This window comes from Onychostoma macrolepis, chromosome 24 (assembly GCF_012432095.1).
Source record: "Onychostoma macrolepis isolate SWU-2019 chromosome 24, ASM1243209v1, whole genome shotgun sequence".
Taxonomy (NCBI): Eukaryota; Metazoa; Chordata; class Actinopteri; order Cypriniformes; family Cyprinidae; genus Onychostoma; species Onychostoma macrolepis.
In genome coordinates, this window is record NC_081178.1 from 9,769,538 (window position 1) to 9,790,643 (window position 21,106).

Below are 21,106 nucleotides of genomic sequence, written 5' to 3' on the forward strand. Positions count from 1 at the left end.
GTGTGCGGATGGTGTGAAATAACGTGGCAGGCGGTGGGCGACGGGGCCGAGCGTGTGCCCACTCACTTGAAAGAAGAGGCACAACAGAAGACCATCTCTCTGTATCTTTTTCTTTCTTTCACATGTAGCAGCACTGCAGTGTGCCAGACTCTCCAAACCCCAGTTATTTTTGTGCTGAGAAATACTGATGACTTATATTATCTGGATTATGTCAGTTTTATTGATTTATACACTTAACTGAGCCAGAAAAGCTCATACTGCTTCTTAAAAAATACTAATGCAACAGTATATTGATGCAGTAAAGTAAACAATGTGAAGGAGACCTGTTTAGATAATTGATTTAATAAATGAACACGAGCACAAAAAATACCATTTTGAGTCCACTAGTAAAAAGAGTTTCTGTTTTACATTCTTTCGTAATTTAATAGAGAAATGACAAATGATATTATTAGCATAGCTAATGGAAGTTTCCGACTCTTATCCGACTCTTATCTTCAAGATTAAAAGTTGCAATTGCCTTTTTTATTTTATTTTATAATACAATATCTTATATTTTCATCTCACAATGTACCTTTATATCTTGCAGCTTGTTTCTCATAATTGCGCCTATATTTTACAATGTTATTATTTATTGCAACTGCAATTTTTTAATTCATTGCAACTTTATTTCACATAATTGTGACTTTATAATAAAGTGATCTCAAAATTTTACAATTATGCAATCCCTCATAGTGCAACTTTGTCATGTTACTTTTTTGTAACTGCGACTTTATTTCTTGTGATTGTGAATTTATATTTAATAATTGCATCTTTATATTGTGCAGTTGTGACTTCATATCTCACAAATTTGAGTGTTTCTTATATTATCTTTTACATAATTACCTCTCTTTGCAGTAGTGAATTGAACCAACTGATACAGAGATAATGATGCACCGATTACGAGTGCTCTGAAAAGCTTTTAGAGCAATGCTCACAAACCTGACACCCAAACCTTTCCAAGAGATGAACAAAAACATACAGTAGAAATTGTAACGTACAAGCACAGTATAGAGTGTCAGTGTGTGTGTAAGACTGGATGTGCTGAGTCATTGTGTAAGAATAGATCACCCTCTCTCTCTGTGTGCTTCAGTTGTAGTTTTTCTCCATTAAAAAATTGACAGTTTGAAGTAATGGTGACTAATGCAGAAGCGACGGCACATTATGTACAGAAATATGATTGAAATAGTTTATTATTCATTTTGTACATGTGTGTGTGAGGGACGTAGCTGAATCATTTACATATTTACCTTATATCCAATTAAAACAGTAAATTCTAGAATTACTCATTACTGACACACTAACACATTCTGGTTTAAGAATGAAAAGTTTAATTAATTCTGTCATTTAGTCATCAGAAAGGCCAAGATTATCAGTAAATAACGACTTAAATTTCTGTATTTTCATGACTTAATGTTATAATATGGCTTTAGAAGACTTGAAACACAGTGCATGAGTCAAATGTACTACTTTTATAATCCTTTCATGGTGCTTTAACGTGTTTCTGGTTACTATAAACTGTCAAAAAGTCTATTCTTGTGTTCCACAGACTACTGTACATACAGAGCGAGTATTATGACATTTTTGAGTGAAATACCTGCTGGATCATGTAACAGTAATGTCTCGTCTCAGACAAGCCCTGGAGCTCTTCCACGCAACCATCCATCTTTTCATCCATCCATCGTCTCGCTTTTCCTCTTTAAAGCTCATGTTCATCGACTCACTCAGACAGTCCCTTTGGGTATGCTCTCCTCCAAACAAACCTGAATTAATCATAGGACAATAAGACAGTGAATTATTAGCCTGACTTAAAGGTTCTGGAAAGAAAGTGAATTACAGTGATGAATGGCTTGATTCGATCTTTCTTATTGTAGCTCAACCTGGATGGCTGCACACACAGTCTCTGTCCCTGTGCAATAAACTAAATGGTACATAATCTGCAATATCCCGCACAATCATGCACTGCTTGTTATCTTGCTTATTAACTAATTAGTCATTAATTGCTTTCTCTTAATGGACCCTGATTTCTGGCCCCTCCTGGGACAGTGGATTACCTTTTCATGCTCTGGGCTCATTCTTTTACAAATGTGTCACGTTAAACAAGGACATCAACTGTCTCAATGAGCTGAAGAGTGACTCATTCGCATTATATAACATTTATAATGCCGCCACCAAATTAGCTTAAGGCAATTTGCACGCAATGCTGAGTGGAAAGACGTCTTGCTACAGGAAAGTAAATTGCTCAGAGTGGGAATCTTTTTTTTTTTTTTTTACATGAAAAATTTAGTTTTTACAAGAAAATTTACTAGAGTGATCAATTTGATGTGTTAATTTGGTATGTGATTTTTTTTAATGAATTAAACATAAAAATGTTTCAAAATGACATTGTGGATTACACTGGAAACCCATATGCAAATTCAGTAATAATTTTCCTACCATGATTTGTGTGTGTGTGTGTGTGTGTGTGTGTGTGAATTTGCAATGAAATCTATTCAAATATTGATATGTGCAAATAATTGTGAGTAATTAATTAGCCTATAATCTGATCATTTCAATTAAATATTTTAATTGCAATTAAATAAAATAATTAAATAAATTCAATTTTAATTACAATTTAAATTTTGATTGGCAGCTCTAAAATTTGTACCAAATGGCCTGTTAATGAAAGAGTTTGGGATGAACTGGAACACCAAAACAAAGAGAGGACAAACTCCTTATTAATGCCAATGGTTTTGAGATTAAATATTGAACTACTACATATAGATGTGGCATTTAGGTGTCCATATAGGTTTGGCCCTGTATTGTTTTTAATATCTAAGCTATCCTTATATAGACCGTAATTAAAAAAGAGAAGGACAGAGAAGATAAAGACACTATTTGGCTCATTGGTCCAATGTTCCCAGTGCTACTTGCACAGATGTCTCAATCTCCCTCTAAATTACCGTTTTGCCTCCGCTGAGCTCAATCTAACTGCCTGGCCAATGAAAGCATTGCCATTATTATAAACAACTTTTACTGCACTTTTTCAAACTGTGCCTCTGCTGATGTTTTTGCTTTAAACTGCAGAGCCAGGAAAACAAAACAAATATTAGACATATAAGTCTTATGCCTATTTTCTAAACATTTTTGTTAAGGGAACTGAACAGTGAGGGACAGGAAGAGAAGAAGTGCTGAATGTACTATTAATGTGGGTGGGTACAGAGTGCTCTCACTATTCAGTTCAACATACGTGTTTAGAAGACAGGTGCATAAAAACTCATAAATATTTGTGTGAAAATGCTAGTTCTTGGAAATGCGGTATGCAGTGATCTATAGCATGTCAATGCACAATGTATCCGTGTTATGCTTAACTCCAATCTTAACCCTAAACTCACCTTTAAAGGGGTCATATGATGCGATTTCTTGTTTTCCTTTTCTTTAGTGTGTTACGTAGCTGTCTGTGCATGTATAAGATCTGCAGAGTTACAAGTCTCCCACAAAAGGATTTATTCTATCTTAAAGAGAAGGCTGATCCAGACCGGGCTAAAACGCCTCATTCAAACACGCCTCCACATGTCTACGTCACGATGTGGAAATATTTCTGTAATGCCGCCCAAATGTGCATGCACAGAAAGAAGGCGTGGTTTCAGTAACTGCAGTAGTGTTGATGCCGCCATGTCAGAGAGACACTGTGTGTTTCTATGCGAAAGCAAAAGCACTTTATTTGGCCTTCATGTCTGTCACGCCACTCTGTTTTCCTTTCAGCTTTGAACTGATGGTAAAACTAACAACACTATTAACTGTCTTTATATTTTCTTTGAAAGCTGAAGCTCGCGATTATGGTAAGGGGCGTTACATTTCCGACGCGCGCTTATGATGTTCGGCCAATCACAATGCACTGTGTCAGCTGGCCAATCAGAACAGACTGCACTTGTCAGAAGGAGGGGACTTTGTAGAAAACGACACGTTTGAGAGAGGCGAGGCATAGAGGAACTACAATAATGTACAGTATTTGAAAAATAATGTGTTTTTTGAACATTAAAGCATGTCAACATATTCTGTTACACCAAATACACAAAATAATGATCTTTAAAATAGCCTCATATGACCCCTTTAATATATATATATATACTGGAAATATATATACTGTATATAGAGTACATGGAGATGACCAGTTTATATGAACATGTCCGTATGTGTTTGTGTGTTTATACCTGAATTGACTCATTTGTAAATATGTTTAGCGTTTCCTGTGAGCATGTGGTGAGGATTACCATGCAATTCTTGTGCCCAGTTTGAGTCAGCAGGATGCAGGATTCATATTGTCAGAAAGGTGTAATTTCCCATTCACTGCGTACATCCTTTCCTGTTCTGTCACTTTGCAGATTTTTCCTTCTGATGTTGGCCTCAGTTATCTTGACTTTGTCATCTTCAGAGAAAGACAGAGAGACATATAGAGTGATTTTATATTCTACCGCCATCAGATATGAAGTACCTACATTGTAAATGCACATAACCCTCAAACTCTCCCTTATTTGTGTTTGTTCTCTCGGGATGAAATCGTCATAAGGACAGACAGATGGAGAGATGTAGGAGTGGAGGGATAGTTTATGAATTTCAGTCATCCCCCTACTTAAATAAGAGCTGATGTGAATCATTGAGTAGATGTATAACAGTACCACTGACAGATTATTATTATTTTTTACTTTTTTAAGTTTTTAGTGACTAGTAAGGCATGGAATAAGAGTGAAATTAACAAAAATAGTTTACTGCAGCTGCTGTTCTCACTAAGGTCTAGCAACGCCTGTATAGTTTATGGGGACAGAGATCCTGGCAGGTTGTCTGTAGTAAACTGAAGCGAAAAAAGCTTGTGAAAGAAAGTCCTTGAATATAATTTTAAAAAAGACCACTGTATGTAGTGTTAAAGGGGTCATGAACTGAGAATTCGATGCAGGATTTTCAGAAAAACTGAAATTAAAAGATGATGCTGTTCCGACTATTGTATCCGATGTCGCACCACGTGAGTAACTGTTTTTGTTACGTGATCACTATTGCTTTGTCTGTTATTGCAAATCGTTTGATACAGTATGTGCTTAGTATTTATGTGTTTTTAACCTAAATCACAGCGGCGTCCATCTGTGTAGGAACTGTTAGCCAATCATACCATTGGGAGTCTACAATCCGCCATGCCTATTCAAACAGAGCGTTCTGATGAGGGGGGTCAAAACAGGACAGGAAATAGCTTATTACTTCTAAATTATGATTTTTTTTTGATGTAACAATCTTAATAACATTATAATTGGACCTCATACAGTACAAAATAAAAAACAAAGGCACTTCATGACTCCTTTAAAGAGACAGTTTGCTCAAAAATAAAAATTCTGTCATCATTTACTCACCCTCATGACATTCCAAACCTGTATGACTCTCTTTCTTCTGCTAAGCACCAACATTCCTCAAAATATATTGTATTCTGCAGAGGAAAGAAAGCATGCAGGTCTGGAACAACGTGAGGGTTAGTAAATGATGACAGAAGTTTTTCATTTTTAAATATACTATCCCTTTAAGACTTGGTTTCTTAGAATATATCTTGATGTTTATTCATCTATGTTATTTATTTGTGGGGGTTTTTTTGTGCATAACCCTAACAAAATTTGGTGAGGTTTATGCTTAAAACAAGACAAACCTTTACATTACAGTATAAAAATGAACTTAAATATAGAATTAAAGATATTTTCTAATATTATCTTGCATAATTTTGATTCTAAAATATAAAACATTCTAAGAATTTTTAGAATTCTCCTAGAAAACAAGACGAAATTTGATTAAGAAAATGATTAGGAAAAAGTTTGAGGTAAAATAAGGATAAAGATTGAGGGAAGGAAAATGACATCATTGACATTCAGCTCACATTTTCTCTCCTCCCTGCCTTTCTCTGCATCTTTCTCCTTCTCTCTCTCCCTGCCATCACTCTTACTCTCTTTCCCTCTCACTCTATCTCTTTTTCTCCTCTCCTCTCAATCCAGGTCTCCTCCTCTTTCCTCTCATTTCAACTTTTCCCCAGACTCCCCTGCACAGCAAGCAAACTGAGCCTTATTCAGTTCAGATTTTCTCTGAACGCAGTACAGCTCAAGTGAGATTCGAGCTCTGATCTTTGACTCTTTCCAGAAACTATTGTAAATTTACTGCAGGAGACCAAACAACCAGAGGCATACTCCCACCTCTCTGCGAAAACTGATCCTTCTCCACCTTTTTACGGTATGAACTTTAGTTCTTCTCCTGTCTCCCAAAATAAACTCAGCCTAGACTTTCCACTTTCTGTGTCGCATTTTCGCATTTCTATATTTCCATTTATGCATTTGGCAGAATCATTTATTCAAAGCAACTTTTGCATTGAAGTTACATATTTTGCCTGTGTATTCCCTAGGAATCAAGCCCATTATTTGTTCCATGTATTGCCAGCACAATGTACCGCAGGAGCAATAATAAAACATGAGTCCAAACATTTACTCAGGCAGGTGTTACAGACACTAAACACAACTAGCACTTTCAGCTGTGAAGTCACAATGGTGCCCTAAAGCTGTAACCATGGAAACCACTCTTTGTCGGTTTGCTGAAACGATATGGCAAAGCATGGGCTACAGGAGGCATCAGCAATGGTTACCATGGCGATAACCATATAAAACGGTGATGATCATTACAAGTCCTGCTTTTGTGTCTACAGCTTAGGTCAAAGGTTAGAGGCAGGAAGAAGAAACATAACATCTATCTGAACAACCTCACTGTGGATTTCAATAAACCACATGTAAAATTTAGTTGTGCTAATTTGGATATGTGACATCAAATAACTCTCAGAGGAAAGCAGAAGACACTGGAGCAGTCCAGGTAGGGGAGCCGTGCTCAATCATGGGCTCAATTCTTAATTAGACATGCATGGGTAGATCCAGAGCTATGCCCCTGCACTCCAGCAGACTGTTACAGTGTTATTAAATGATCTGTCGGCCAGAGACTGTCTGTCTGAGGAATTCAAAGAGACCTGGGACAGTATAACCCTGGCCATGATTAAGAATACAGAAGGAGACCAGCTGTAAGAATTGTGCAATTTCAGGTAGAAGCTGGGCAATTGTGCCAATAATACCAAAAGCACATCAAAAGGAGACAAAACATCATGGTAAACTTTAAAACGTATATTGACTTAAAGGAATAGTTCACCTAAAACTGAAAATTTGCTGAAAACCCTCAGTATGTTTCTTCATCCGAACAGATTTGGAGAAACTTAACATTACATCCCTTGCATACCAATGGATCCTCTGCAGTGAATGGGTGCTGTCAGAATGAGAGTCCAAACGGATGATGAAAACATCACAATAATTCACAAGTAATCCACATGACTCCAGTCCATCTTAACATCAAGTGAAACGACAAACTGTATGTTTGTAATAAATTAATCATTAAGATGCTTTCAACTTCAAACCGATGCACTGCAAAGGATCCAACTGGTAAGATAATGATTTAAGGCTAAATTGATCAAACTCTGCTCTGGCGAAAAAACTAACTCATCTACCTGATCAAATCTCATCTCAGATGGCCTGAGGGTGAGTTAATTTTGAGCAAGTTTTCATTTTGGGTGAACTGTTCTTTTAATGGTCCCCAAATTTATCTTCAAAAGAGTTCTCCACCAGATCCTCCAAAAAGACCAAAAGCAGTACTTCATTCATCTCTGTCCATGGTGCTGAATCAAGCCTATGACTGGCTTTTGGTTCTGAGCACTTTTCCCCTTCTGTAGAGGCAAATATCAGTTTGTGTAAGACTTTTCAGGGTGTTGAGAAAAAGTATTAAATCCTGTTTTTCCATGCCAAATGTATTCATTTTAACGGTGATAACATAAAGCGCTTGTGCTCTGTGTGTACTGACAAAATAATTGTACGTGTAAATTAGCACAGTAATTGCAAACAGTTTCTATAATACGTCAGTTTTTAACAGGCTGTCACGCAGATCCATTCCGTCACATAATCGTTGTCTCTGTGTGTTATTATCTCTTGTATGGTCTAACGTTAACAGACCAATCAGAAAAGCTTTCCTTTCGCCTTTCCACAACCCCATTCCCGTGATTAGGTGTAAAGGGGGTGGGGGCACCACCGGCATTCACCGGCCGGCTCTTCGGGAAACTGGAACTTCTGAATCAGCTCCGTAACTGAGCAATTAAGTGCCGCATCGCGTTCGTTTGTGAATATTTTGTGTCGAGCTGCCTTGCGCAGTAAACGAATGCCTTAACTCGGTACGGAAATGCACACAAGTGGCCGAGCTGGAGCTGCGCGGAGCCCGCACGCATTCTGCACCGCCGGTCGGTGGTGGAGATTCGTGTTTTCAGATTGGTAACAACGGATAGCGGTCGTGCTGGGCGCGGTACGGGATTAATATGGATCAATGACACGCACCTCGTAGATAATGGAATATACAAAACTGTATTTGCGCATTTGAAACTGTTTGTAAGTACACGACCAGTTCACTGTTAGAAATACACCGATATGTACTGGATTCATCCTTTCTAAGACGCTGTGGAGATAGCCTATTCAAAGAGAAAAGTGATTCGTTTCTATTACGAGAAACGAGCATATAATTCCTGGCACTCGGATCAACGACGCATTTATGGAAATTGGGTCTCTCAGATGGCATGAAACTGCAAAGACGTGACTGGTAATAATTCAGAACCATCTTCTTTTCCCTGTCGAAAAAAAAACAGTTTAAACCAGACAGTGTTTTTTATTTATTTATTTATTTTTTTTGCCACTTTTCAGCTCGTCGTGCCGGTTTAGGGGTTTTCTGTCTATGAATAGCCTATAACCTGTCACTCCCTTAAAAAGTGACCACAATTGCCCAGGGTGCGAATTATGGGGTGGGGAGGAGGGGTTTGGGTGTTGACCCCAAAATTAAGGTTTGAACCCAAAAATGAAGCCGAAACAAATGGTTTGAGGGTTCTTAAAAGTATGTATTTTTGCACAAGTGTATATTTCAAACGAAGTTTCAGTTAAAGTTAGATTACAAATTAGTCAGAATTGTACTAAAATACACGCTCGTGTAGAGAAATAGCGTTATTCTGAGAAGATAACCATAGCAACGCTCTTTCGCTTCTCGATGTGCGATGATACATCGATAAATCATAATAGTCTCATTATTTATGACTTCATTATAGATTGCATATCACAAACCCTTTCAGCGAGTTGTTTAATACGTCTTTGAGGTATTTGCAGGGTAGCTAACTGTACAAGCGACGCCAAATACCGTTTTGCGCGAAACGAACCTCAACCGACTGCACCCCAAAATTACTGACAGAATACTGAAAGAAAAGTCGTCCCCTTTGAAAGTCTCTGAATAATGCGCACACTGATATTGCCACATGCAAACAATCACCCAACGCTGCAGCGTTTCGAATGCATTTTCATTCTGACTTATCTTTTTTCTTAAAAGTAAAGTAAATGCATTACTAACAAAATGTCTCTGACCCAAAAGGACCTGATGAGATTCAACGCAACGCTTCATCATTTCAGTGATCCAGCTGCGTGGGTTGAACACTGATGCTCCGGATCTCTGATGCTGATGCTGGTTCGTCGCCCTTGCGCTGTTGCTGCATTCTAGGATGTTGCGACAAGTGTTGCACGAAGGGCTCAGGACGTCATTCCACAAACTGGGCCACTTTGTCGCCAATCACCCGGTGTTTTTCGCCTCCGCGCCCGTGCTGATCTCCATCCTGCTGGGCGCGAGCTTCAGCAGATACCGCATAGAGGAAAACGTGGAGTACCTGTTAGCCCCCAAACACAGCCTGGCGAAGATCGAGGGGAACTTGGTGGATAGTTTGTTCCCCGTAAACCGATCCAAACACACCCTCTACTCGGATTTGCAAACACCCGGCAGATATGGCCGGGTCATCGTGACTTCCCGCAGGGGGAGCGTGTTGGACCCTCACCATGTTAACTCAGTCCTAAAGGTGAGCGACCTTTCACTGGAGTAATTGCGTTGTTTCTCAGTTTAAAATGTTGCAATAATGTTGTCAGGACTCCATAAAACAGTATTGTGTTAATTGAGCTACTTGTTCGCAGATCCAACTTTTCCCTAAAGCTTAGTCTTTCTCATATTTTACAGGTAAAACATGTAAAGAAAAGTCACACGTTCCTGAAATCAGAGATAATTTAATATATTCTCTTATTCGGCTTAATAACTTAGTTCTGCTTTTTCCAGCACTGTTGGGTATTTACATTAAAAAAAAAATTGTGCTTACGTAATATCAATCGCTAATTCAGTTTTTATACTCAAGTTCTTCTTTTCATATTTTATCAGTTCAACAGAGTCACAGGTTCTGGTGTGTATAGCGTTTTTTATTTATTTATTGTACAAATTTACGTAATGCTTAGGCTACATTCACAACATTATGTGAATAACACAAACTGTAAAGAACTTGTTTGAGGTTTTTAGATAATTTCATTTGCTTTAAGTTGCTCCTATTAGCAATACAAAAAGGAAAAGAAATTCAATACATTTAATACATGTGTGATATGAAAAATAAGTATTTTTGTCAAAATGCTAGATTAATCAATATTTATGTAATGTATGTTAATTAAATATTGTATCTGCACTCTAAAAAATGTTGGGTTAAATACAACCCAGTGCTGGGTAAATATTGGACAGAACACATGCTGGGTTGTTTTCAACCAACAGTTGGGTTAAAACAACCCAATCGCTGGCTTCGTCCATATTGTACCCAGTGCTGGGTTGTATTTAACACAGCATTTTTTAAAGTGTGATAGTAGTCCCATAGTACGTGAGAAAATGGTAGGTAATTCTGTAATCCATAATCATTTATTTAATTTTTGTATACATTTTTTGTCCCAATACTCAGGAATCACTGGCATATAACTCTGACAACATGTCTGTCCATTAAAACTAAACAAATCTGTAATTTTAACTCCCCTGTGTGATACAGGTGCTATGATATTAACAGGATGTCAAGGAAAGTTTTCTTCCCACGGCTCTCCCCGGATCATATATATTTTTTAATATTAGAAATATTTCATCCAATGTGCCGGTCAGAGTGTTAGCTTGTGGCCTACTTTATCTTCTTGTAACACAGCTTCCCAACCCAGCTCCAAAATTCACTCCCCCAGACACCACCAACATGAAATATGATGCTGGCAACTTCTGCTTATACTGTACTTGTGAGAAATCTTAACTTCAGGCAAAAACCAAATGAGTACTTCACATCTTTTTGTGGAATGCAGATGAAATTGTGGCTTCACATTTCATATTGACATTTTGCAAGCATAGACACTTTATTATTAAATGCAAAGTACTCACTTCCTGTGCATTTAGACTCATCCTTTCTAACTGGAAACATTCATTTCAATTTTCCTAAGCTAACTGAACTAAGCCAGAGCTGTGAGCAGCAACCACATCTTAAGAACTTTTTAATATTCACAATGCATTGTATAGTCCAGAAATAGAACAACAGGTCTTGGTATAACCTTGTTCACTGTATCACAGACCACCTTTGGGAATGAGGTTAGCTCTCCTCTGCTGAGCCATGATTTGATAGAGTCGAATGCAGTGTGACAATTGCATATTCCGAGATCTGATCTGTTTCTGAAAGAAGGAAAAATCATGGTTCAAAGGACTTGAGGTGATTATATTCTGTGTCGTAAATATATTTTCTTCTATGCCCTTTGTTTCCAATGCATAAAGAGCAGACAGCCCATTTGGAGCGTCCGTCTAGGTCAGAGATTGTGGGCATGCAGATGTCATGCTTTAGTCTCCAACTGAGGGTTAATTATCAAGCTTGAGCAATTAGAGGTCTGATTGGTGTGTGTCTGACATTTCTTTGCTGCTCGAGGAGGCCTGAGGAGCATTGGAGGAGGCAGCCTCCCCCGGTGATCTGAGTCTGACACAGTCTAATCAGTCTGACATTAACAACGCAGAGAGACTGACCTCAGAGGACAATCAATCCTCCTCTCACATGGATTGCCTAGGAAGGAAGTCAAAAAGTTTTTCTTTGATGTTGTGTTTGTGTTTTTAAACAGGAAGTAAAACTGTTGCCACACTCTTCCTGCAGCGACATGCTTTTTTGTTGCCTGGCAACATGATAGTTGCAACTGAATGCGATGAAATATTGACATTATCACATACTTAAAGTTTACTCTTGAGCATTTCACCTGTTCTTCTTTTTTGTTTTTTGAAAGAATTAACACTTTTATTCAAAAAGGATTCATTCAATTATGTGACATTCAGCTTTGCCACCACAAGAATAACATTTAAAAGATATAAAAATAAAATAGTAGTTCTTGTATTTTTGATCATACTTTTGAATGGTAGTGCATATCTTTTCATTGACTAAATCAAATATAGTTCATCTCTATTCACCTGTACATAATTAGTAAAATCTATCTTTTTTTATCCCTCTTTTTCCACCCCAAGCTACACAACACAATCACTCAGATCCAGGTTCCTATGCTGGGATTCAACTACACCTTTGCCCACCTCTGCCTGTTGGATGACAGCAAGAGCTGCATCGTGGACGACATCCTGCGGGTTCTGGAGGAGATGAGATCAGCACGGGCATCCAACCATTCAGTACCCCCTCTGCGTTACCCTATCACCAAACTCAAAGATGGGCGGGAGGCCTACATTGGGCACCAACTGGGCGGAGTCCTGGCAGGCGGAGGGAGAGACGGGGTGCGTTCTGCTCGAGCCCTTCAACTCACATACTACCTGCAAGCGGCCAGCCCACTGAACGAAGTGGTGGCGGCCACCTGGGAGCTGCTGTTCTGCAAGGAGTTGGAGAACTTTGGAAAGGTTCATCCAGAGCTTAGCCTATACCCCTTCACTTCCTCTTCTCTTCAAAGGGACTTCCAAAGGACCAGTCGAGTATCAGAACGGCCACTGCTCTTTAGCCTGGCTGTGTGCCTCTCGCTGGCCATGCTGTGCTGCTCAATGCGAGACTGTGTGCGTACAAAGCCTTGGCTGGGTCTTCTGGCTCTAGTGACTGTCAGCCTCGCTACACTCACCTCTGCAGGCATTTTAAACCTCACAGGAGGGAAATACAATTCAACATACCTGGGCATCCCGTTTGTCATGTTAGGTGAGATTTTATTACTCCTTCCTGTCCTCCTATAATGCAAAAATGTGCAATACTGTTCAAAAGTTTGGTTTTTTTTAAAAAAAAAAAAAAAAAAAGAGAGAGAGATTTTGTGAAATATTATCATTTTTAAAATGTAATTTTTTCCTGTGATGGAAAAACTTGAATTTTCAGTAGCCAGCTGCAGTCTTTAGTGTCACATGATTCTTCAGAAATGATTCTAATATGTTGATTCAACCCGATTTCATGGCAGTTCGTACATATTTTATGAGGTGACTAATTTGTACGACCTCACTCATATGAATTTGTACGACACATATTTTACAAGCTCTCCAATTCATATGAATTCGTTCGAATGACCTACCCCTAACCTGCCCCTAAACCTACCCATCACTGGGGTGTAGACAAATCGTACAAAATATACAAATTGGTTGTCAGATAGCGTTGGATGATTTGGTGCTCAAGAAACATTTCTTTTTATTATCAATGTTGAAAACAGTTGTGCTGTTTGATTGTTTTGTGGAAACAAAAGTGTGTGTTCGACTTTTTTTTTCAGGATTCTTTAATGAAAAGAATGTTTAAAAGAACAGTGTTTATCTAAAACAAAATTTTCAATTGCAAACCAAAACTTGTTACTGTCACTTTTGATTAATTTAATGCATCCTTGCTGAATAACTGAATCCAAACTTTTGAATGGTATATGCATCATCCCAGTGATTTGTTCTGTTTTCTCACTAATCACTAGCCGCCATTGCTGTTTGCATATTCGTTCTGTTCTTTTGATCTTCCATTTACATACTGTGACTGCTTGTATTTTAAAGGACTGTCAGGTTAAACGAGTACACCTTTTGACTGTCCGGAAAGCTCCGCACTGCACTTTTGTCAAGGTGTATCATTAAAAATGAAACGCTCCACATCAAAGGAATTCCTGATAGAGCTCAACAGCCTTTAGAGGAATTCCACCCCCTTCTTTTGTCTTCTATCCATGAGCCATTCCGGGTGAATCAACTGTGTGCTTGTGGAACAGATTCACACGAGCAGATTTCTTGCGACTAATTACCAACACGCATACATGCATCCTGACAGATCACATCCATCTCGCTCGTTGGCCATCTCTTACACACAGCAATTAGTGCCACGTGTGGGAGGAGGCTTCTGTTGAGAAAATAACAGGCTGGGGTGAAAGACAGAGAAATGAGAAGAAAAAAAATGGAAAAGAAAAACAAGGGCTTGCGAAAAAAAGACCAGAAGGCAGAGAGACGATGCGTTTATATTGACCCCTGTGCCACCCACTCCACAAAATTACTATTGCATTTCTATCTCAAGAAGACTGACATCTGTGTCCTTGTTACAATGCTTCTACAGTTCAATCCCAACCTTGGCAATTGTGCCACTCAACGTCAGCAGTCTCAGAATTCTCCCCACTGGTTTCCAATCGCAGCCCGGGTGACAGCATCTCCTTACAGAGCTCTTTCTTAGCGTAAAAACAGAACTTACCAGAGCCACCCAGTGTCATGGCATATCAGTGTCATTGCAGGTTGTTCATACTGGGTTGAATGGGGTTCAGAGAAAAACAGGGATTTAAGTACAACACAACCGATGTCTGACAAAACAATAGGCCTTATCTCTGTAGGCCACCAGCCTTTTATTTAAAACAAATTCCATTACAAGGACATTAGCTGTCAACTGGGATCATCTGACAGTCCTCTGATGATATTGGAAAGATGGAAGGGAGAGATTTCATAGGCCATAATTGCTAAGATTAATGTCATGTTTATGAAGAGAAAAAGACTGCACTGCATCTTGGGAGATGATCAGCAGATAAAAGACTTGCATACTGAGAATCAGTCTCTGTGTGTTACATTGAGATGAGTGGAAATAATATAGTCGGTTCAATTAGTGAAGAGGAAAACGTCTATGGTAGAGGCAGAGAGCGAAGACAAAAGTGTGAGAAAACAGCATGAGAATAAAATTACAGTCTCTCTCTCACTTTGTTTGTCTTACTCGCAGAGCTTGATTGTTTGGTTTAGCAACAATCTCCTCTTACTGCCCATTAGTTTAATTTGAGACCTTTAGCTCTGCCGAAAATCAGAACACTTGAGTCCAATCGTGGAGGCCACGACCTCAGGCCAGTGCTGTCTGGTGACTCTGCTAGCTATTGTGCCGGGCACACATCCCAGGTTTGTGTGAGAGGCAGTACAGGCGGTATCGGACTGAGGGAACCTCCGTCATGAATGATGAGTCACTGATGCCGTGGCAACCCTGTAGGTGAGAGCCATCTGCTCACTCTGCCTGCATGAGCCAGTGATGTCTAAAGCTAGAGAGGAAACTGAAAAAAGACCAATAGAATGTGAAAGCATATGTAAATATATGTTATGGTGTAAGAGTGTCAGCTTTGTCATGATGACTTGGACCCTGGGTTCCTTTATGTCAACTTCTAAAAGTAGGCTGACCCAGTTTGCCTAATGTCTTGGGCTTCTGTGCTTCTATAAAGTCCCAAGGCTACAGGGGCTGTCAGCCTTCCTCATATCCATAAGGCTTTCTTCTTTCATCAGATCAATTTTACATGACATGTGGCTATCGTGTGTGAGTGTGACTGAGATTTATTTAGCTACAAAGTCATCAGCTGTGAAGATGGAGGAAAAGAGAGCGGGCTATAGTTAGATCATGCTCTGTAAATAGAGGTGGTGGTGGCCAAGAGGCTTCTTTGGCTTTGCTTTGCTTTGAATACTTGCTTTATTTTGATTGATTTTCCAGTAAATTGCACTGGTGAGGAGCTATAAATTAGGAATGGTGTTTTCTATAGGCTACAGTATGTATAGACTGAATTGAATTGGATTAGAATTAGATTTCATTGATGGATGTATAAATGTTACAATGCATGCTAAACACTTTTTGACTTAGATTTGTTCCAAAAAAGCAGTGCCAGAGCCAGAGAAAGAGAGCATCTGTTTTTCCCTCACATCCATTGTTGCGATGCAGCTGCAGAGTGACTGTCTTGTCACCGTTTTGTTCAATTATTTACGTCTCCTCTTTTCCCAGCAGCCATTTATGTCACTTGAAAGAGCTGCCTGTCAAAATCATTCCAAGCTATGCTTAGACCATTCCAATTCACGTTTATAAATCACTGAAAGACATTTTCTCTCTTCATCTCTTCCAGGTCATGGCTTGTTTGGCACATTTGAGATGCTGTCGTCTTGGCGTCGGACCCGCGAGGACCAGCATGTGAAGGAGAGGGTTGCTGCAGTGTTCTCTGACTGTATGCTGCCCTTCACAGCTAGCACGGCCTTGCACGTGGTCACCTTCGGCATCGGGGCCAGTCCATTCACAAACATTGAGGCCGTGCGTCTCTTTTGTCGAAACGCCTGTATCTCAGTCCTCTTCAACTACCTCTACATCCTCACCTTCTACGGCTCCAACCTGGTGTTTGCCGGCTACCTGGAAAACAACTACCGCCACAGTCTTTTCTGCAGGCGTGTACCAAAGCCTGAGTTGCTGCAGCAGAAGCCGGCGTGGTACCGTTTTCTCATGTACACTCATTACAACGAGGAGGCAACAGATGCAGGACCACTGCGTGCTTATGAGAGTCACCTGCTGGTAGCCTTTATGAAGCGGTACTACTGTGACTGGATCACCAACACCTACGTCAAACCATTCGTGGTTCTGTTCTACTTGGTTTATGTTTCCTTTGCCCTCATGGGCTACCTTCAGGTCAGTGAAGGGTCAGATCTTAGTAATGTGGTTGCCACTGAAACAAGCACTATAGCATACACCCGTGCACAGCAGCGGTATTTCAGCAGCTACAGCCCCGTGATTGGCTTCTACATCTACGAGTCCATTGAGTACTGGAACACGAGTGTGCAAGAGGACCTACTGGAATACACCAAAGGTTTTGAACGCATCTCCTGGTTTGAGAGTTACCTCAACTACCTTCACGGGCTGAACATCACCACTAGCCTGTCACGCAGCAACTTCACAGAGCGCTTGCGGTCTGGCTTTTTGCGCCAACCCCGATATGTGCATTTCTCAGATGATATCATCTTTGCCAAACGTGCGGATGGGGAATTTGATGTGGTAGCCTCGCGTATGTTTCTAGTGGCCAAGACAACAGAAAACAAACGAGAGGAGATGTCTATCCTGCTGGACACACTAAGGAAGTTATCGCTGACCTCCAGGGTGAAGTTCATCATCTTCAATCCATCCTTTGTGTATATGGACCGTTATGCTTCATCTGTTGGAGCACCCCTGAAAAACTCTTGCATCGCTGCTCTCTTTCTGCTCTTCTTTTCCACCTTCTTGGCAGCTGACCCACTGGTGAATGCCTGGTTGACTGTGACAGTAGCCTCTGTTGAGTTCGGTCTGGTGGGTTTCATGACCCTGTGGCGGGTAGAGTTAGACTGCGTCTCAGTGCTGTGTCTGATCTACGGCGTGAACTATGCTGTAGACTCCAGTGCTCCGCTGGTGTCTGCATTCGCTCTAGGGCGGGAATCCACGCGTACGCGCTGGGTGAAACTGGCTCTGGAGCGACATGGAGTTCCTGCCCTTCAGAGCTACTTGTGCTATGGGGCTGCTCTGCTCCCTCTCGCAGCCGTGCCCTCGAATCTCACCCGCACGCTCTTCAGGTGCCTCTTTCTCACCGCCATCATCACCGCCTTCCACTGTTTGGCCATTCTCCCCGTCCTGCTTACCTTCTTGCCTCCCTCCAAGAAAAAACGGAGGGAGAGAAAGAATGCTGCAGAAAACCGGGAGGAAATTGAGTGCGTGGAGATGGTGGACAGCACACGAGTGGTTGATCAGATAACCACTGTCTGACCACATGCCCAAAAGAGAGGTAGTCTGGAGGATGTAAAAGAGAGAAAAAAACAAAACACCCCCAGGGGGTGGCATAAGGAGACCTGAGATATGAGAGTTAGCCTTTGTGCAGCTGGGCTTCCAGTTCCCATACTTAAAAGCCTCTAGATGGCTTTTAAGTACTTTATGGGTGTTCTTTAGTATAAGGCCACATTTTAAACAAGGCTTTTGTTTGATGGTAAAAGCAGATGAGTTTGAGGTTGAGCCATTAACAATGGGTGTATCATTGTCAGGGTAAAAGCCCTATGCAGGTTTTGCTGCAGCTCAATGAGAGCGAGGAAGGCCACACTGCTGCACAGTTGCAGATAATCACAGAGGGGGGCTCCTCTGGTCTGCAGTATTACAGCAGCAGTAGAGCAGAAACAGTAACAAGCAATTGCTTTGAAAAGGCGTAGATAGAGACTTACAATGTTTCTGATGCCCCAAGAACCATACTAAGACTCTCACGGGGCACTAAGCTAAAGACCAAGCAGCCATATTCATACCTGCTGATAGCCATGACTTTAATGCGCCCAATGTTGTCTTCTCAGAGGTTAGATTTTTTGGTCTGGACCATACATTTGTATTTTGGTATATGGTGGTATTAAAATTACATAGTATTTGAAAAGTATTTTCACTGACCATGGTGGAAGTCCCCCATGACCGATGTCTCAGAGGCATTTATGGCTCATCTTCCATAAAGGAATGTATAAGAGAGAAAAAAATGGGCGGGTGAAAGAAAAGGACGGAAGGGGGTGGGGATGCTTCTGAGAGATACACAGAAGCAAGACTCTGCTAACAGGTTGGTATGCTGTGAAATGCTTCCATGGTAACTCTGGTCACAGTTTAGTTGCATAATGTATGTATAATTTCCTACCCTCTAAGTTCAATAAGGGCATTGGTTACCAATTAAGTCGTACTGCAGTGGGGAGTATAATCTATGAAGGATTTATCCCTGCTGGTTCTTGCTTATTTTGTTTGCCTTTAAAAATGCTGAAAATCACCTTGTCACAGACAATGCTCTTCATCAATATGCATGAGCCAGAGTCCCTTCGTTTTCACTCTCCTTTGCCCTCTGTGTATGAGAGGTTCAAAAAATATATATACGGAGACCTGGAGCAGAAAGAGAGTATAGGAAAGGAGCATCTGGCCAATCAAATCCTCTTACTTTTCAAGTTCTCCTCAGTCCCAAAAGCAATTGATATCAAATCAATCATGAGGTATAATAGCATCCCCTTTAGCTCCAACCCTTACTGTTTTTGTGCAGGGATTAGTGCTTTAAGGCAGCTGGGGCGGGGGTTGGGGCATAGGGTTTTTTCAAGTCCCCTTTCTCAAGCACACATGTGGACTGTGACATTGATATTTATGATGACTGTGGCATAATAGAAAGGTTATGTTGCAGCTTGTGAAATATTGCTGAATGCATAGCTACAGATAATCATATCAAGGACAAGAAAAGGAAAAAGACAGTTAGACATGCACATGATTGGAAACATTTGCACACACACTTAATGTGGCAGCTGAAAAATAGGCTTTTTTTTTTTTGGATCATTCCCCCGCTACTTGACTGATGGTCCTCACCTACTCCAATCTCCTCCTAAGTAGCACTCCTGAATCACTGCACAGCCCACAAGCATGAGATATAAACATCGAGATATACACCTATAATAATAAAACCGATAATTAAATCAGCCCATATATACAGCATTTACAGTTGCTAGAGCCTCTCACAGCTGATCTTACTCATCTCAATGAAGTAGCCAGTACTCAATACTCTTTCTGACTAATCTGAGGATAGTGCTCTGAAAGACTCTCTCAACAATTTAATTAAAGTGTTCTAACATCTCTGAGTGATCTCAGACCAGCAACCCAACTGCAGCTTTTACTGATCTCAGCTGTTGCTGATCTCAGTGAAGCACTCAGACAGCTATGTCTGATCTCAGAACAGTGCTGTAAATAGAGCTTTCACTGATCTCTGAATAGCACTGAAATACATTAGAAACATCTTTTTTGTTCATCACCTTTTTGTTTTGAAAGGCCCTATACTGAATTATTATTATTATTATTTTTTTACCTGTACTTTTGTTTATCTAACATCTCTATCTCTAACCTATAACCCTAACTCTAACAACAAACTCAAATACATTTCCATGACAAATAAATCAGCATAAGATATTAAGGCTTTTTTCCCCGAGGACAAATCTTGCATTAAATATATTTTTCTTACCCTTTTGACAAATAGTAGTTTTCTTGTATTAAGCCTAAAAAAACTAAATTTAGTTATATTTGAACAATGATCTTGTTTTCAGAGAACATATATATGCCTTAATAAGTAATGCAATTTTGGTTAAGTACATTTATCATTTTTGGACATAGAAACAAGATGAAAAATGACCATGAAACAAATTAGGACAAAAATACTCATTAAGAAAATGATTTTGTGCAGTGTAATAGTATCAATCATGTCTAATCCATTTTCTATCTATCTATCTATCTATCTATCTATCTAGTTGGACAGCTGTCATTTTGTTGGAATCAGCTTGGTTTTATGTGGGTAAAATGGTCCAGTTGTGTCTATGTACTTGCCTGTACTTGAAAGCGTGTACCCTTTAAGAGAAATATCATGGACCTAGAACGATCTTCATGTTATAAATGAAGCTTAAAAGTTCATGTTCTTTACAATCTCTTATTTGTCCTTCCTGTCTGTCAAAACTGCTGGATTTGAACATTCAATGCAAAGCCCTTCACATATCTCTGCTTTCATAGAGATTCACTCAGGCTTACATCCTTTCATTTCGTTTGTACACCTCCACTATTTTATTCAGTCCAAATATGATTGCTGTGAAGCAGTATTGGCACAAGGCCCTTTGAAGATGTCAAAGCCAGTGGGAAGAATGAGGGGGGAAAAGTATATATTATACACCCACACTGGTTTGCACACACGCACGCACACACACACAAATTTAGCCTAGAGTTCATGCATTCTACCTGACTGATATGCCTCTGGAGATGATTGTTGTTTTTTTATCTGTTTCTATCAATTTCAGAAGAATAAAAGAGGGTGAAACAAAAAGAGAGCAACGTTGCATCATTTGTTTGTGTTATTACAAATCCTTATTAAATTAAGTATTAACAGTA

The 21,106-nt window shown here is 39.9% G+C and overlaps 1 protein-coding gene and 1 long non-coding RNA gene across 3 annotated transcripts in view; one reads left to right on the forward strand and one right to left on the reverse strand.

Moving 5' to 3' along the window:
* LOC131533159 (uncharacterized) overlaps window positions 1-9,643 on the reverse strand; it is a 21,667-nt gene extending 12,024 nt beyond the window's left edge. Inside the window, exons 1-3 of the long non-coding RNA XR_009269054.1 lie at window positions 9,519-9,643; window positions 4,290-4,444; window positions 1,634-1,799 (exon numbers count right to left, since the gene is read on the reverse strand). This is a non-coding gene — a long non-coding RNA (uncharacterized LOC131533159). The remainder of the gene's footprint in view (window positions 1-1,633; window positions 1,800-4,289; window positions 4,445-9,518) is intronic.
* On the forward strand, window positions 8,184-21,022 carry ptchd1 (patched domain containing 1). Of its 2 annotated transcripts, none has more exons than XM_058765273.1 (4): window positions 8,184-8,712; window positions 9,526-10,000; window positions 12,478-13,141; window positions 16,299-21,022. In XM_058765273.1, the coding sequence occupies exons 2-4, from the start codon at window positions 9,653-9,655 to the stop codon at window positions 17,948-17,950; spliced, it is 2,664 nt and encodes an 887-aa protein (XP_058621256.1). In that variant the 5' UTR covers window positions 8,184-8,712; window positions 9,526-9,652; the 3' UTR covers window positions 17,951-21,022. The 2 variants fall into 2 exon arrangements, with proteins under 2 accessions (XP_058621256.1, XP_058621257.1); XM_058765274.1 differs by having other exon boundaries at window positions 8,184-8,504.
* Window positions 21,023-21,106: the final 84 nt, after the last annotated feature.

What these genes read in the sequence shown, in the direction of transcription:
- ptchd1 (XM_058765273.1), top strand. Translation starts at nt 9,653, where the DNA reads ATGTTGCGACAAGTGTTGCACGAAGGGCTCAGGACGTCATTCCACAAA. An exon ending in ATGTTAACTCAGTCCTAAAG is followed by an intron (nt 10,001 to 12,477) that starts GTGAGCGACCTT and finishes TTCCACCCCAAG; the next exon opens with CTACACAACACAATCACTCA. An exon ending in CATCCCGTTTGTCATGTTAG is followed by an intron (nt 13,142 to 16,298) that starts GTGAGATTTTAT and finishes CATCTCTTCCAG; the next exon opens with GTCATGGCTTGTTTGGCACA.